General features: G+C 42.3%; 1 protein-coding gene across 2 annotated transcripts in view; it reads right to left on the bottom strand.

Annotated features, from left to right (window-relative positions):
* Positions 1 to 17989, bottom strand: part of abcc3 (ATP-binding cassette, sub-family C (CFTR/MRP), member 3) — a 53622-nt gene that overhangs the window by 12856 nt on the left and 22777 nt on the right. For both annotated transcript variants that reach the window (XM_084567989.1, XM_084567988.1), the window contains exons 5-22: positions 15501 to 15626; positions 15136 to 15197; positions 12942 to 13073; positions 9273 to 9536; positions 7667 to 7844; positions 7348 to 7509; positions 6851 to 6943; positions 6388 to 6591; positions 4754 to 4900; positions 4569 to 4656; positions 4231 to 4297; positions 4005 to 4131; positions 2669 to 2845; positions 2284 to 2451; positions 1406 to 1589; positions 1184 to 1289; positions 767 to 923; positions 330 to 537 (exon numbers count right to left, since the gene is read on the bottom strand). In XM_084567989.1, coding sequence (XP_084424115.1) covers positions 330 to 537; positions 767 to 923; positions 1184 to 1289; positions 1406 to 1589; positions 2284 to 2451; positions 2669 to 2845; positions 4005 to 4131; positions 4231 to 4297; positions 4569 to 4656; positions 4754 to 4900; positions 6388 to 6591; positions 6851 to 6943; positions 7348 to 7509; positions 7667 to 7844; positions 9273 to 9536; positions 12942 to 13073; positions 15136 to 15197; positions 15501 to 15626 — 2650 coding nt within the window. The remainder of the gene's footprint in view (positions 1 to 329; positions 538 to 766; positions 924 to 1183; positions 1290 to 1405; positions 1590 to 2283; positions 2452 to 2668; positions 2846 to 4004; positions 4132 to 4230; positions 4298 to 4568; positions 4657 to 4753; positions 4901 to 6387; positions 6592 to 6850; positions 6944 to 7347; positions 7510 to 7666; positions 7845 to 9272; positions 9537 to 12941; positions 13074 to 15135; positions 15198 to 15500; positions 15627 to 17989) is intronic.

Genomic DNA, 17989 nt, shown 5'->3' with positions numbered 1-17989 from the left:
CAGTGAACAAAAGCCTAACAGGAACAATGCATTTAATTATGAGGTGTAATACTGGTCCTTTAAGTGTAGGTATTAAAGCTAGTATTTTCAAGAATAGCCTCTGGTTCATCATCTCTCCACTGAGCTTTCAGTACAAAACGCAAAACTTTTCACTGGCTGCAAAGCAAATACATTCAGATTATTTCAATGAGGTCAGCAACAAGGAGCTGTGAGGGTAGAATCGCCATCGTGGGGTTAACGTTGCTGTTTTATACAATAAATGCATCAAAACGAACAAGATCTGACTATGAAATGAGCTACTGCACTTATTCAGCGTCACTGTTTCTTACCTTGTGCAATGCCCAGTGCTGCGTACACCCCCACCCTCATATGTACATTCTCCTTGGTCCGATTAGTCACCGCGTCGTTGGTCCACTCACTGAGCCAGACGTTAGCGCCGATGGCGGCGGCACTCTGACAGCCATACAGGCAGCAGATGAGCACCGAGAGCAGCGGTCCCACCGCCTTGGCGTACTCCAGGTACACTTTGGTTTTCACCTGTTAGGAATGAGGGCACAGTCAACAGAGTTCTGACAGTATTAGCTTTATTACACTGCTCATTTCTTACAGGGAGAGAAACGGGCTACTTATTAAAGTTGTGACGAAAAACGAATTATAGATCTGTTAGAAAATGTAATGTACAAATGAGAAAAACACATTTTGTCGTCTGCTCTATAAAAGCAGCCACACTGAGGCGATGTTGAGAACATAGAAGTGATGGTCTGACCCTGCCCGTTTCAGCAGTCTCTGCCTGGATGAGTTTCTCCATCTCCCGTGGCTTCTTCTTATCTGATTGTTCTGAATGTCTCCTTTGGCTGCAGCCGTGCCTCCTCACCGAGCGGGATCTGGGGTTCTCTCCGTCTGATGAGATGATGCTGATCTGCCTGTGGAAGGGAGAGAAAGAGAGAGGGGGGAAACAACTGAAGTCAGAGTATGAAGATGGCAGCTGTATAAGTAAGAGTCAATTAGCAGGTGAACAAAGAAAAAACTAATAGGAAATAAAAACAAAGCATTAAATCTTTAATAACAGAAGTCCTGGAGTATTAAAGCATGAGCTTAACTTCCAAAATCTTATCAGTCCGTGCTCAGGTCCTTTAATGCTAGCTAAATAAACACAAACAACCAGGATCAATATTTCCAGTACCTTATGAAATTTCTCTTAGCTTCATTGATGACTGGTTCGCTGTCCACCATGTCTGTGTGGTTGCTAAGGGCATCCTCGGGGAACAATTCCTCCTCCTCGAACTCATCTGTGAAAGTATTGAGAAACGGTGTTATGATCCGTCTAAGGAGCTACCACGACCATCTGATTTCTTTGCAGTCATATGACTTTGAATATCAAAGGAGGAAGGAAGTGTTGCTCTACCAGCGGCCTCCTCCTCCTCTATGATGTCCTCCAGGGAGTAGTTCCTGAGAAACTCTGCGAAGGCTCCGTTCTGTTTGAGCAGCTCCTGGTAGGAGCCCATCTCGGACACCCGGCCCTCCACAATGACCACTATGTTGTCCACCTGAGGCAGGAAGCTGATGCCGTGTGTCACCAGAATTCGCGTCTGGAGTCAAAGAACAAAAGAAAACTCTGTTTGTGTTGATGCAAGCCTACAGACGGACGCAGCGTTTATTAAAAGGTCAACGTATTCTGTGCTTTTTCCCACCAGAATAAAGAACTCAGACAGATCTTATCAGACACTGGTGTCATAAACATGAAAACCGAATGAGTAATAAACTGATCAAACCTGACTCAACTTCCTTTAGTGAAAAGATAAGCTAGTTCCTCTTTTGAAACAAGACTAGGCACTGAGAGACTATATATATCTAGGTGCCAGCTGTCTCCAGTTTATTTCTAAAGCAAATGTGTTTCATTAAGCTGGTTTGGAGACAAATACAAAGAAACATCTGGACTGTCAAAGGAATTCACAAAGGACCATCCAGCAGACTCTTCTTCATGTCTAGGATTTGCTACATCAAACATTTTTTAACAACACGGCCACTCTGGTGCTTTGAGATGTGAGAAAACGTATTAACAGTGACTATGCTAACACGCTAATTTGGGTTTTGTCACAGCTGTCAACCTCATTTGAAAAGACAGCAGTTGCTAAAAAGGAGTCACCACAAAGAGTAGCAGGTTGAGTCATCAATGTCACTAGATTTCATCTTGTGAGGCGCAAAAACATTTGTGAGAAACGCCATGACAATCAGTCTAAAAGAATACCACGAACTTGAAAGTTGTCTTTTGACTCCTCTCACCTTGCCTTTGAGCACCCCCTCTGGACCAATGAGGTTGTCAAAGATGTGTTTGGACACGTGGGCGTCCACGGCGGACAGCGGGTCGTCCAGCAGGTAGACTTCTGCGTCACTGTACAGGGCCCGAGCCAGGCTCACCCTCTGTCTCTGGCCGCCGGAGAGGTTGATGCCCTGCGGCGCCAAAACAAGTCACTTTAGTCGCCGTGGCTGGTGGCCAGTCGAACCACATGAAAGCGCGACAGTGTTCTTCAAAACAAAACCTTAATCAAATTATAGAAAAGTATTTAACAAACTCAAGAGAGAGAGAGTCTTGAGAGAATGTTTGGAGCCGAGTCTTTGCTGTGGGGAAACTAGAACTGAAGTAGATACTTAAAGAAATATTATGTACCTTCTCTCCGATCTCAGTCATGTCTCCTCCAGGCAGGACTTGCAGGTCAGGGGTTAAGGCGCAGGCCTCCAAAACGCAGCGATATTTCTGCTCATTGTAGGGCTTCCCAAACAGGATGTTGTCACGCAGGGTGGCATTCTGTATCCAGGCCTGCTGAGGCACGTACGCCACTGAACCCTGAGGAGAGAGGCAACCAACAGTTTTTCTCAACTAGGAAACCTTCGCATGTTTTAGTCTCCAGAATAAATCATAGCTAATCTGTGTATTTACATTTCCAGAAATGATTACAGCCGCACTAAGTTTCATTCTCCCCTGAGAGAACTCTTCTGAACTACTGCGTATGTCGTAGTGCATGAAGACTAGATTAGAGACACGTCGTATTGACACTTATATGGATTGATCACATTATTAAGACACACTGTTTGGAGGATAATTGGTTATTAAGGCAAGAAAATCAACACCGCTGTGATAAAGAGTTTAGCTTGATATTAGTTTAGTTTAACTTAGCAACAGACTAAAAACGAGCCTGGAGCTCTAAAGCCCACTGACGGTTAACAGTGAAGTTAAATTAATCTGTGAAATAAACTTCCACAGACTCCCGCTGATGAGCTCCATAGTCATAACAGGTTGTAAAACATTTTGATGCACTCTGGCAGTTAATTTATTATTTACTTTTTTATATGTCTGTGACCCCATCGGGAGCCAGGAGGTGGTGTAGGTGTTGTATTTTGCCTTAGATTAAAGCTGCACGTTTTGATGGTATTTGGTTTCAGAGTTGAGAACGTATGCTACACAACTGTCATGCGTGTCTATTTTATATATAAGATAAAGCTAGCAGGTGACTAGATTAGCTCAACTTAGTAAAAAACTAACTGACACGAATCTCTAAAGCTCACTAAGTGACACAAAACACAAAATGTATAAATGAGCCAAAATGTCCCTGCACACAGCTATGCTAAGCTAACTGTCTGCAGGCTAACAAGCTAACCTTTTAGGAAAATGTCTTTATGGCTTTAGCAGCTACTCAGCTGTATGCATGCTGTGCACAGTGCGTTAAGTTTCTCGGACCCTCTCACTAAAAATAAAGACAGCAGGACCTGAAGCAAAACAGTAAAATTGCGCGCCATGAAATTAAAACAAACAGATGGAAAACACTCAAATTCTCCACAGAGCTGAGGGGAACCGCAGAGTCAGGTGATTATTATCACCACAAGCAACCTCTTTCACATTATATGGTCAACTTATCCATACCGATACAAAAACGCTGCGTATTGCAGCTGCTGAAGACCGAGGGGTAAAATAAAGTTGATGAAATAACCCGCTGTTTAAATCTTACCCGAATAGAAATCTCTCCCTCCACTTTTTCCATTTCACCCAGCAGCGCAGAGATAAGGGAGGATTTCCCGCAGCCAACGTGGCCCACGACCGCCAGCAGGGAGCCCTGGGGCACCATGACGTTAATGCTACAAACACACAGTCAACACGAGGAGCTTTTGAGAGCGTGCACACACGACAACTGATACCGAGATAAGTAATGTGTTTTTTTGTTTTTAAAGACATACTTGTGCAGAACTGCAGGATCTTCTTTAGCCCAGGTGAATTTCCCATTGACAACTGTCACTGCAAACTCTGTTGAGCAACAAAATGAAATACGACTTTCTTTTCAGCGGCTATTCAATTACTGACATCACAGATCTGACAGAACAAAAGACTAAAACAACTCTTAGTGGTTCAAAGCTCTCCAGGCTTTCCATTTTAAGCCTTATATTGTGATTATACGGAGTTGAAGTGACTGATGGTATGTCAATGACAATGCCAATTTTCCCAGTGTGTAGCAGTCATTAAGGTTTGTTGGGTGTGTTGTAACAATAATCAAAAGAGGTGCAGTTTTTACGTTTACCTGTGCCCGTGTTCTTTCTGTCGACTGAATCTGGATCCAACTCATCATGACTCAGGAAAGTCTGGATTCGTTTCAAAGAGACGCTGGCCTGTCAGGCAGAGTAAACACAAGGGCTTTCGCTGAAATCTGAAGTACAATCGCTGGCGGGAAGTAAGGCAGTAAAAGGGAAATGAACCGGCGCTCACCTGTACGATGCTGCTGATGACTTGTGGAAGCATGTTGAGAGGGAACCGGAGGATGTTAAAGAGCGAGAGCGACACAAAGGCCTTCTCCGCATCCAGGACGTGGGTCTCATCCACCGTCACATACACGGCAAACGTTGTCAAGGCAACCTGGAAACACATGGACAAACAGGCCGTCGGGGTCTTTCAGTTTACTGTAGGGATGAACAGCAGTCAGAGCTGTGGATATTCAGCACATTACAGTTTATAATCACTCATAAACACTGGCTTTTGGCTAATGGAATGTGCTTTTATCTAGTAAACACAACATGCCCTCAAAATCTAATTACATAGATGTCAGACATTTGAAAAAAAACAAAAAAAAACAGAACAGTTGACTATTTCTTTGGTTGGATAACTCCCGAACAGGAGTAATCCAGGATCAAGCTCTGGTTTCTTTATGAGTCGACCTACAGCCACCTCACACCGCTTGGCTTTGATTTCCATTAAGTGCTTATACCATTAAAATATTAACCTCGGTTTCTGCCAGCAGGTCAACTTGAGGGGTCACATTTGACACATCGCTGTGAAATTAATCCAAGAATCTGAAGCCAAGCATGTGGGCCTCGAGTCCAGAGGTTATAGTGCATGTACATTCTACAGTAAATGCACTGCGACAGAGGCCACCCACAACACATCCACACTGACCCTTGTCAGCACAAAATGACTAATAATGGCTGATACACCGCTCCTGAGGGGTTTACCACAGCTGTTCTAAACCAGACACGTGTCACTTTTCACCTGGCCAGTATCGTTTGAACCCGTTAGCTTATACCGTAACGTAGCACAGCATAACGCACGTATCGAGGCTGTAAGTGACAAATATACTGTATGTCACTTTTAATGTTTAATTAAAAACACGTATGACAGATATTTTTGGAGAGACAGTGCATAAATTATCAGTGTGAAAATAATGTGATAATGTGAAAGTGGAACCTACAGAGAAAGTATCACTGGGATCTGCAGCTCCAGACGCCTTCATATTGAGTTTAAGCTCACTGCTCCACAACGTATGCCAACTCCCAGTACTCTCGTGGTGTTGTTTTGAAGATATATTTAAAATGGTACGGAGAATTGGTCCCTCAGTGAGGTGTAACACTCATAAGGATACTATTATGAGACACTCCATGGGGCCCCTGAGGGGTGACAAACCTTACTCCACAGCAACATCTTCACAGAAATGTATGGTCCATCCCTAAAGGAAACCCCTTCTACCTACATGGCAAGGATTGCTGTTGTCTTTGTGTGTGTATGTTCAGCAGCACACTCTCAAATTATACACAAAACATTATTATTATTATTATTATTATTGCATCATGTTGGTGGTTGCGTAAAATCATGGTTAAACAGCCACAGCCTGAATTTTATTGTTCCTACAGTAGCGTTATTCATGCTAAAGATGGCCACTGAGCAAAGCCAAGGTTTAATATTGTTAGGAGAAGTCATGGCAGGTGTATTCCTTAGTATGAGCAGTGTCCACTAAGAAACTGTTGTGGATGAACAGTTTGGCAGAAAGTTGCAAGCCAAGATCATCCGTTTTGTTCTGAATGAACAAAATAAAATAACAGTGGGTCCCAGGACATGTGGACTGAGCCTACCAGGAATGGCGCGCTGGTCCAGGCCAAGGTGGACAGCGCTCCCAGGTAGGCCGTCTTGCGCAGCACGTTGAGCTCCTTCTGCCGAATGGCCAGGACCTTGTCTCTGAAGGAGTTCTCCCAGGCGTACAGCTTGAGGACTTTGATGCCGTTCAGGATCTCGTTCATCAGCTTGATACGAGAGTCTTTATGCTGCATCTGCTGTACCTGAGGTTGACAAGTAGACAAACTGTTGTTAATTTGAGAATTGATGGACCCGAAACTAACCAAACCCTAAAGAAACTGGAAAAAGTGGACAAATGAAGCTGAATACGTTTACAGCAATATATCTCTGATTGAGTCCGGCTATATCATTGAAACTGAAGCTTAATACAATGAACTTATGCAGTAACTCGGTACATGTAAAACAAAAACATTATGTATGCCTATATTAAACACTGCCCTGTCTTAGTTTGACGGTTCATACCTGATAGGCTCGGGTCTTCATGGCAATGACGGCGTTGAAAGGAATCAGCATGACCATGACTGCGACACCAGCGAGCACAGATGGGCCGAGGTTCTGTGGAAATACAACGGGTTTCAGCAAATCAGTGAAGCCTCGAGACGAAGCAAAACTCCCCCGAGCACACGTTAAGAAAATATGACAGCTCCTGTTAACCTCACTAACACCTGTAAGGTTCCTAAATAGTCTGTCAGCTGTTAAAAGCATAAATCTCTGCGATGCTAACAGAAACATGCAGTAAATCTTCGTCTTGCTGGCTGAACAAATTATTATTATTACTGACAGTAGAAAATACATTACTAAGTTACAGTCATTGTTTGGCTCTATCCATGGCTTTACATTTGACACCCTGTTACAACTTGTACTCAAATAAGGAGGGAAAACTCATTTATCTACAATTAATTAATGACTTTGTTCCACAAAACTGACACGCGGACGATGAGTATAATCTGTGCATGTACCTGCCAGAGGAAATACAGCGCCAACATAATCTGGAGAGGAGCAGACCACAGCATGTTGAGGAAAGTGGTCAAGTCCATGAACCGCTGTGCATCCACGGACATCAAGTTGACGACCTCTCCCACCGTAGACGAACGCTTGGCGGCGTTAGTTATCACCAGCGCCTGCAGAATAATGTTGAAGGGTTAAAAAAACACAACTACACTTAGCGCTCTGTGAAGCATGCTGTATTTTCTCTTTGATGAAATGTGTATATGAAAAGGATTTTTCGTTCACTTTGTTGATAAGAAATTAGGCTTGACGTGACTGCGTCCAGCTTACCTTCCTGTAGATAGCTCCAATGATGGCGGTGCGTACATTCATGCCGGTGACGAAACAGTACTGAAAATGATGATGGAGGATGATGGTCTGTATCAAGGCTGTGAAGAACATGAGGAACGCCAGAGTGTAACCCCACCAGTCAGGAACGTCCTTCTGCTTAGTGAAAGAGATCAGCATCCTGTAAAGGGGAAGAAGCAGAAAAAAAAGTGTTTGGATTAAAGCTCACAGCGCTTAAATAACCAGCGTTAACAAAGACACATGCATGTGCTCTCCTGTGACCATAAAATATGACTCCTGACTACGATAGATACACATTCTGGCCTGTCAGCAAACATAAACACTGTTCGTGCCAGCTTGGATAAATAAAGACAAGCATTCACAACAACTCACTAGATTAATTATTCAGAATTTCTCACGTTGGCAGAGACTTTGTTGTCTCCCCGCTGTAAAGACCTCATACACCCTATTTGCATCCCCTCTCCAAAGATACTAATCATGATCTCTAACTTCTCTGGAAAAGCCTGTTTGTTATCACAATCAAAACAGGCTGCATTTTTTTTATGAGCCTATGATATGTTAGGGCAGCACAACATTCCTATCAGGGGATCTTCTGACATACAAACATGTAATGGCCCTTATCCTACGTGGGTTAATTCTTTTTGTTGGGGTCCCCCGAAGCCTCAGAGAGACCGAAACTATGCACACACAGTTGTCTACGTATGCTGGCTCCTTTTTTTATGTAATGGCATACTGCTTTGTAACGTTCTTTACAACATATAGTATGTGAATGTGTGCTGATGACTGCAAGGATAGACTGGCACACTTTCAGCAAGTTAGTTAATTAGTTTAAATGCTAATTATCATTTTATTTGATGGCTCGGGCAACATGAAGTTATGTTCTTTAGCATGCTACTTATCTTAAATGTTACGCATGCACGCTGGTTAGCTTAGCGTGGTAGTTATCTTTGCATGTCAGCTGTTCAGCTTCGCAAATTGCCTAACACTTGATTTATTCCGTCCCTCGTGCAGAACGCTAGCTAGCCTCAAGGCTCATGGTCTTGGCTAAGGGTCTATTTAAAAAAAATCTCTGCATAATTTCTGAGCTAACTATGCTAACTTCTGGCTTTTCATGAACCGGGTATACAGTGTTGGAAGGCTGAGCAGCCGCTAACATTAGCCTTATGCAAAATCTGACAATGTTTATCTGGGGACAAAGATATCGACGTCAACATTAATTATCAATCATCAACCACATGACCTAGACGAAATGCCCCGGCTACAGGAAAAATATGTGGTCAACCATCTCGGATATTTTATCTCACTTACATAGAGATAAGGTTTTCACACAACAGCTGCTATTACTAAATTTCCACCCAGGGCCATTAGAAGCATGAACAGGAACCATATTTACATAATGACTTTGTATCCTGAACAGGGACAGCACACATTTTTTTTAAATAAATAACAGAGTATGGCTGTGTATTAAGCAAACCATAATGCAAAAACACAAACATGATATGCAAACAATACGTAGGGGCAACGCTGGAACAGTGGTAGCTTGTTTGGGAGAAAGCATGCAGTAGTGAAGTGCAATCTTTCGTTCTACCTGAGCAGCTGAGGGTTGACAAAGGTGATGACGTCCTGCAGGAGCTTGAAGGCCGAGCCAATCAGAAAGTAGGGTCCAAAGGCCCTGATGAGGGCGTACAGGAAGGACGGCTGGCGGGGTGCAGCTTTCTGATTGGACAGCAGCACCTCGACTTCTTCCGGGCTGGTTTCACCTCCTCCTCCTCCTCCTCCTCCGCCTGTGATGTGGTTGGTGGTCGATGGTGGGGGCTTGGAGTACACAGCCTGGCTGGACAGACTCTGATCACTGCAGTTGAATGGTAGGACAGAATTTCAAGAAGTAAGAGACAGAGGAAGAGAAATTGTAAGTTACAGTTTCAAAACAGTTTTTGCACTATAACACTTTAGAGATTAATCTTTGTTGATGGGCAGCACAAAGGTGTGGTGGTTAGCCCTGATGCCTCACAGCAAGGAGTTTCTGGGTTCGAATGGGGCCTTTCTGTGTGGAGTTTGCATGTTCTCCCTGTGTCTGCGTGGAAAGACACGCTTGTTAGGTTAACTGGTGATTCTAAATTGGCTGTAGGTGTGAATGGTTGTCTGTCTCTCCATGTTAGCCCTACGATAGACTGGTGACCTGTCCAGGGTGTACCCCCGCTTGCCCAATGACTGCTGGGATAGGCTCCGCAACCCCCACGACCCTCCAGAGGACAAGCAGTTACAGAAAACGAATGAATGAATTTTTGTTGATGGTACTTAGTCAAGCCCTCGTACCATTGGTAATGGAGTGCCTCAGGGCTCTATTCTTGAACCCTTAATATTTATACTAGAAATGACGCCATCCTTCCCAGTCAGCTCTTCAGGTTTCTCAACAACTTTTATGCCATCGCAACCCATCTTCACTTTGAATTTAATTTTTTTTTTTCCAATGATCACTTCATATTAAAGTCTAGTTTTAAATACATGACAGATTACAGACTTTTTATATAAAAAAAATTGAAAAAATTACTTTGTGTAGACTCTTCGGCGCTTAAGCTGTATCTGAGCAACACTAGCAGTACCAATAATCAGATTAATATCAAAGCTGCTATGATCAGTCTTTACGCTATCACAACTGATTAAATATTTGCTTCTCTGTAAAAGAGGTTGCTCATAGCAACAAACCCATATACAAATATCACCCATCTGAACTTTACTTGGCCCCACAGAGTTTTATAGCATCTCCCGGCTTTTCGTTATGGTTTTACCGTGCACAACTTCAAACTCACTGCTCTCAATGCTACCCTGTCGCACCCAGCAGTCAGCGGAGACCAAACTAGAGCAAAAAACGAAACAGAATAACGGATCTTTATATGGAGGCTAACATCTGCTGGATGATAAATGGGACAGCTGTTATCGAAGAAGGAAATTGCTGACCATCCAAACCTATTAACTAATTTGATTTAAATGTCAAGTAGAGTTGATTCTTGATAAGTGATTAATTTATAGAAGTTGGCTCAAAGGAAGGGTAAAATGTGGAGACCACACATTAATCTTTTGAATAAAGTAAATGTGTATTGACTTAAATCAATGTTGGTCTTCACGATACGGTTCACAATGAGTTCTAACTCAGCAGTAATTAATTGTTATAAACTGATTTAAGTAGCGGAGCTTCAGCTAGAGCAGAAGGGCTGCAATTAACCACTTTAGTGGAGATAAATATAAAAATAAAACACACTTCATCCCTTTTGCACTATTTATTCCTTAAGTACCAAGTAGGAAAACCCTGACAACATGAAATGCTATCGTGACCTCCTTGGCTGCTTGTGAATGCATTTGTTGAGCAGGTAAATAGGAGGGTTAAACTGTTCAAAGGTACCTCAGGCAGCAAGATGTAACGCGAGAAATGACCCAACTTTGCGGGGAAAGGAACCGGCTTGCTTAAAGTGCAAGAGTCAGATTCCAGCGGTGAACTAACCGGTAACTACGGTCCAACAAGACGACCGTGATAGAATTCAAACAGGTTTTCAGACAAGAAGTGAAAAGGCTTAATAGAGCTTTCCTGTATCACTTTACACGTAGCTCTCAGCGGTGAGCGCATGGTGAAACTCAAAGAAAGATGGAGGTCAAAGTTCAGAGAGCTTGTCGGGCATGTTTGTGCATAAAACTGCCTCATGTTTTTTTTTTCTCCTTCCTTTTTTTCTTTCGCCGAGGCAGTTGAATGTGTAGCCGCTCAGAACGGCCAGGAAACTAATCCAATTTCTCCAGTATGTAGCTGAGCTCGCTTGAACTTGGAATGCAATATTACAGACATGAGAAAAAAAAACGTTTAATTTAGCAGAACAGTAGGGGGTGGGTTTAATCCCTGGAGGCTCTGACATTAAAAATCTAAAATATTCCGCAAACAAGGCAAAGCATATTAAATGCCCTCTCTGGTGTCTGCAGACGCTCTTTGGCCGAAATGTTGCAGCAGTCTCCATTTCTGAGGAGTTCTTCTTTTCCTTCTCTTGTTTACTTTCAGTACATTCCCACAGTCCTCTGAAGCAGATACTGGTCATAGCAGCAGTGGTAACAGTTTCACATATATGAAGTAGAAACCCTGCTTCTAGGATTACAAAAAACATGTTCACGGTTTCACTGATGAAAAAAGGGAATGGACATGTGCCTCTGCACAAACAAAGAGCCCTGCCCTCTAAGGCAACATCCTCCCAGTTATATGGTCTGACAAAGAAATAAAAGCAAAGGCAGCTTCAATAATAATAATAATAATAATAATAAAAAATGTAAATTATAGATTTACATGAATTAGAGTTACAGTTTCTCTGGGAAATAGCACCTTGTCAGGCTCGGCTCTCTGCACGAACACGATGATTGAACTTCGAGAAATGAGAAACCTGATTAACACTGCTTGAATGCTGCGGGAGAATCCAATTTCTTATCCATTTATCACTTGCAGGACGACAGCACACGTATTGTGTTTGTATCCAGAGCTGGGTATACTGTTATCTTGTTCGTCTATGCCACAGACCTTTACTGTAACTAGGACAGCGAAGCTCAGCGTGCTGCATCTTTGCACTGTGTGACATGATCCTGTAGTTTATTTTGACTCACATATACGATCCTGCTGCCCTAATTATTAGTCAATAAAGCACCTAATGTGTATTCATCTTTGGAGGAAAATAGTCCTCGATAAATGCATTACGTTCTCCTGTTAGACAGTGTTTGCTGAGACTATAGTCAGTAGAGACAAAGCCGCTTGTGTAGCATGAGTGCTGAGAGGTGAAAGGAAACAGAATCTTCCTTTGCTGTATCTAAATAACTTATATGTATATGTGTATAAATGTACAAATGCAGACCCTTTGCACACTAAATAAAAACTGTGTTCTGTCACTAGGGAGCCTTGCTGCTCTCAAGGCATCGTATGTCAGTAATAAACTTACATTAAGCCAGCAATGGTTTCAAATTATTGACCAGCTGAGCATTTTAAAGTATCCAGGTTACAGCAGTTCTCCAGTTTCCAGCTTTAACCTGATTTGCCCCAATAACTCGCTTTCTTAGTAAACACAAACATAGCGAGTGTTTCAATTTCATACACTGTGACATGAAGTGAAGCTTTCATGTGAGCGACACAGACATACTGGAAAACATTTAGCCTGCGCTATCCATTTCAGAAATTAGCAGCGCTTCACCGACTCATTCATATCCATTCTCTCTAATTCCTCTACTACAAACGTACCTCCTGGACTTGGCCTGCTCTTTCTCCCACTCTTTGAGGAGTCTGGGCACCATCACCTTCGAGCTGTCACGCTGGTTCAGGGACCACAGGTCTTTAGCCTCCAGGGGCTTTCTGTACCCTTTGATTGCCATGCTGAGAGAGAGAGAGAGAGAGAGAGAGAGAGAGAGAGAGAGAGAGAGAATCAGTAGTTTAATTCAATCTGCTACTGACAACTTCAATTCAACACAATCAAGTTCAGTTCCTAGAAATGAAAGACGCTGTTGGACTAAAGTTGGAATCTTATGATTTCTTCAATCCCATGTGTTCGTTTCATTCTTTGGCCAAAATGTGACTCTAAATCTAAATTAATCTATCTCAGAGCCTTCCTAGTTTCTCTCCGTATAACATGTAATTGAGTTTCTTGGATTTGCTAATCATCATTATGTACTACAGGATCGGATTTCACCGGAAATTGGCTCGATGTATTTTCCGGCACAAGGGCAGAGACTGTCTTACAGTAAAACAGAAAGAAGACGCGGCGCTTCCATGTGAAAAAAACAAAAACAATGTCCTCTTTGTTGCAGAAGAAAGTTAATAGCTTAACTGCTTACATGGAAGAACTGTTAATTGTCTCAAACTTAGGTTCACTTGTTTACAGTAACCACCAAGGCTTTAATCCACTATTACTCTGCATGTTGTGATTTTACATATTTTTATAATAATAAATGTTTACATTTAAATAGATTTTTAATAAACTCTTACATTATCTCAATTGCAGTCATTATGACCTAGCCCTGAGCATTCAGCTAATGAAATGCTAAAAGACTGCAAATAAATTTAACCAGTTAACTCCTGTAAGCTTCCAAAATAATCTATAATAAATAATTATTATTCACCCAATTAGAGCCTAGCAACTATCCTCTCTATTACTTTTCTAATTTAACAAGGCTGCTCAGGCTACCTAGCCAGCTGACTAGTTTAGCCCATAGACTGTATATAAATATGGACAATGCGTGTCCACTTCCTTTCATTGACCAAACTGACGCTATTTCCCTGGGGATACGGGCAGCGCCAAGTTAGGAGCCAGAGTTTGCGCAGTATGGTCCTAGTGTGGAGCCATGCAGAGCCGCGATATCGATGAGTCGACCACACTTCATCCAGATTCACTCGTGTTTTCGTTTAATTTCGTTACTACGCTCTGGTCTACCTCCGCCGGTTACAAAGAAATATTGGATTATACACTGTACTTATTTAAAACATTTTATTTTTTTACAACTCTCACGGTCCCATGGGCATGGAAACTGGTGGTCGCCATTACGTCACATCCTGTTTTTTACAGCGTTAAATAACTTAGTCCAAAAAATTGACACTTTTTGCATCAACATTATATTAACTACCTAAAATGACTGAAACCATCCTTGAAAAAAATTATCTGACATGTATTGTAGTGTTTTAGTTTGGTCCAAGTCCCAACCACTAACATGGAGGAGGTGGAGCTTATGACCTATACTGCAGGCAACCACCAGGGGGAGCTCTACTTGCTTTGGCTTCACTTTTGAGGTTTACCTTGGCACAATATGGCGACGACAGAGGTAAGAAGTGTAACTGGCTTTTAACTTGGCATTAAGTAAGTGCTAGCATTATCAACGGAAGCTAGCTAGTTTATTCAGCACTACCTTGGTGCTTCACCTTCAGGAATAACCCAAGCTTGCAAACTAGCCTAGCCTAGCTAGATGTTCACTTTTAAGTAATGGAGGTGGTTAGTTTGAGAAAAGTGTGTCCGTTAACCACATTTATTACATCAGCAAATTTGATTTTGGCCTTCTTAAAGACCTAACAGCCTGAAAGCCCACCTGAACACCCCCCCCAAGTTGACCTGGATTTGCTCTGTTGGTAACTGATTATGCTCCAGCAAAGACCTGAAGGGCCAATCAAATAGAGTGGGTGGTCTTTATGCGGCAATGGATAGAAGAGTAACAGAGACATAGTCATATATATCATGTGAGTGCAGCTGATTTGAATTTGTTTATGTCAAAATGGTTGATTGTAAGATTATCCAATTGCAAGCCCAATATGCAAAAGAAAAATGCCTTTTTGTAAATATTACAAAAAGAATTACAAAACAAATAACCATACATATATACATATTTATATAGAGCTCAAACTATGTGTGAATGGATGTCGGGTGTGGCGTCAGCGAGTAGTGTGAACTCACGTCGTAAACCACCAGAAGGTCATGGTGGAGAGAAAACCCGCAGTTTTTTCAGGGCAGGGATTCTGAGGAGAAATGGAAATAAATAGGCCAGCGAGGTTAAACAAGGATAAGGAGGACATGCTTCTGCGGGCAGCCAGAAACAACTGAATTCTCTGTGTGTACGTGTGTGTGTGTATGTGTGACTGAAAGTGTGACTGAGTGTGTGACCTGCTTTCACAGGCATGAAGCTGAAAACAGAGCACCCAGACTATCGACTGCTCAGAACACTAAACATACAATGTCAGCAGGAATATAAGACGTTCAGATGTCCAGTGACATGCAAAAGTGCTTTCCTGCATTGTGTAAGGACAGGATGTACGACTCACGGGGTCAGTGACAACGTTGGAGAAAAGAGGGGGTTTCTCATTGAAGCAGCAGAGGATCAGCTCACAGACCACAAGGCTGAAGTAGAAGTAGAATGTAGTGAATCGCAGCTTGTCCGTGACTTCGTTCTGAAATGTATAAAAACCACAAAGACACACAGACACACCCAAATGCAGGAAGTAAGTTCAGACAGTAGCTGCAAGCATTGCCCGTCCAATAGTGTTTACATAAAAGGGAAATGATGTCTTGTGTTTCATTTACAGGAACATTTTCTCCATACTCTAGGTAAAATGATACATGCGCCTACAGCAAATGGACACCTTTGTCACAGTTTGAAGTGGCTGTCGAGCGGGTGGACGAGGAGAGGGGCCGGCGGGTGAATCGTGGAAATAAAACATGATCACTGTATCACGGCAGTCATGTTCTGAAGCACAAACCGCAAATTCCAGGCAGCTTTGTGCTACGTGTTTATGGCACATGTTCACATCATGGCGATGAAAGTATAAGCACCGGTCCAGACGTTGCCGTCTATTTTTGGAAAGGACAGTCTTCGAAAGAATTTAGTGGCTGCTGTTCTGTTAATACAACAGGGGATTGGACAGAACATTGGATAGAAGAGTGTGCAGCGAGGTGTGAAGCTATGAGGTGAATGCTAACGTCATTATTCTATGACAACAATTCTAAAATGCTGATGTCTAACAGTTTAGCGCACCGATGTTTGCTGATAAAACAATTAAAGCACAAGTGGGGTTCATGAGTTCAGTCCAACTACATAATTACACTTCATTTGATGGGGTCCAAATATCATGACACTACATCCCATAGTTATCAGTGTATTTAACTCAAAGCCAAAAGTGAAACCCACATGGTGACGCTAGGTAAAAACAAGGGGAAAACCAAAGTCACGGTTCATATATTTCCTACTGTGAATACTTTGAAGTTCTGCACAGAACTGACCTAAAATACTAACATCTAGCAGGAAGCAAACATCCAATAGCCTACATCAGCATTATACATCTTTTGATAAAACTGCATCACCTCATTTTGTGTGTTTACAGAAATACTTTCATATATGCAAATGCCGCTTCCCTCCATTCATTTGAGTTGTCGCTCTCCCAGCACCCGCACAAGGGGGAACTTTTTTTGTTTTTACCTTCAACAGCGTAAAATCGCATCAGTTTTCTCTATGATGTTTGTGCATGGGCTACATAAATCAATGTAAGTGGGTGCACCAAGCCTCTCTGCCTGCCTGGACGACTCTCTGAAGGAGGAGGGCGTTACCCTCATCACCAAAGCATAAAGTAACAAAGACATGATGCAACAAATCTGTCACAGTCGGATGCACATTGTGACCTCTGGCATACCTGCAGAACCAATAAAGGCATAAATGTACTGTACTAAATGTTTTTACCACTGGAAGTAATTGTTTTTATTATAAGATCTACTGTCAGAAAGACCGTCTAAGGTCACAGGGGGACGTCTTTAGCCATAAATCAGATTACCCTCCACATGTTTAAAAGAGAATATGAGCCAATGTAAACATGTTAATTGGGATAATCCTTACTCGCCATAATCCAATCATTGCGTGCACGTAAGAACACCTAACTGAGCACAAAAATAGGTTGAATTAATTGTCAACCATTGGGTTAGACGGCTCCTCCAGTGTTTTTTTTTTTTTTTTCTTCAGTGTTTTGAGTTTAGCTGTCAGGGAATTTGTGTGAATAATTTGTTCGACGGTTGAAATAAAGACTAAGAGCAGCTTTAAATGACCCTTTAAATCATCTTTAGAAAGCTCACACCCACGCTAAACTCGGTGGCACCATTCACAGTCAAACACCCGGAGTAAATTCTGGGTGAAATCATTCGGGAGTCAACAATTACTAGATTACCGACAGAATGTAGATCAGAGGTCACGGTCTAAGATGTTTGAGCGCCAATCGGTTTAGAAATTTTGGAAAACCTTTTAGAAAACATTTTTCAGCCATTGTAGTAGAACGTTTACAGGTCACTAATCACTTTGGTCCCAAAAGAAATTGGGACTTATCTGGAAGTCTTGTAAGCTTTTCAGTCCTAAAAGCCAGAAATCTCAGCACTTAGCCAAATAATCGCCTGGGTCAGTGGTGTTTGTCAACAGCTTTAATGAATCAACCAAAATGCATAGCCTTTGATCACGCTGTACATTTTATTTTTATTTTGATGATCTATGCGTGTCTGTGCATAATACTTTCTAAACCCTGACACCATAGACTGTCTGGTCATGCTGCCTGAAGGCTTTGTTTGCTGTGTGCTGTTCACGCTGAAAGCGAAATAAGTGTGTTAGGAACAACGGGCCTTCTATTCCCTCTGCTTAGCGGTGCCCTGGTAAGACCCCTCCAGGACATCCACTCACTGTAAGCTCCAAACCAACTTCTTCTAGGACAAGATGGGGAAAGTGCACAGGGGGACGTTGACTGCTCAAGTATCCTTAAATGTCAAGAACACTGAGGATGGC

This window comes from Chelon labrosus (genome assembly GCF_963514085.1).
Source record: "Chelon labrosus genome assembly, chromosome: 19".
NCBI classification, from domain to species: Eukaryota; Metazoa; Chordata; class Actinopteri; order Mugiliformes; family Mugilidae; genus Chelon; species Chelon labrosus.
This window is presented reverse-complemented; position numbering and strand designations above follow the sequence as displayed.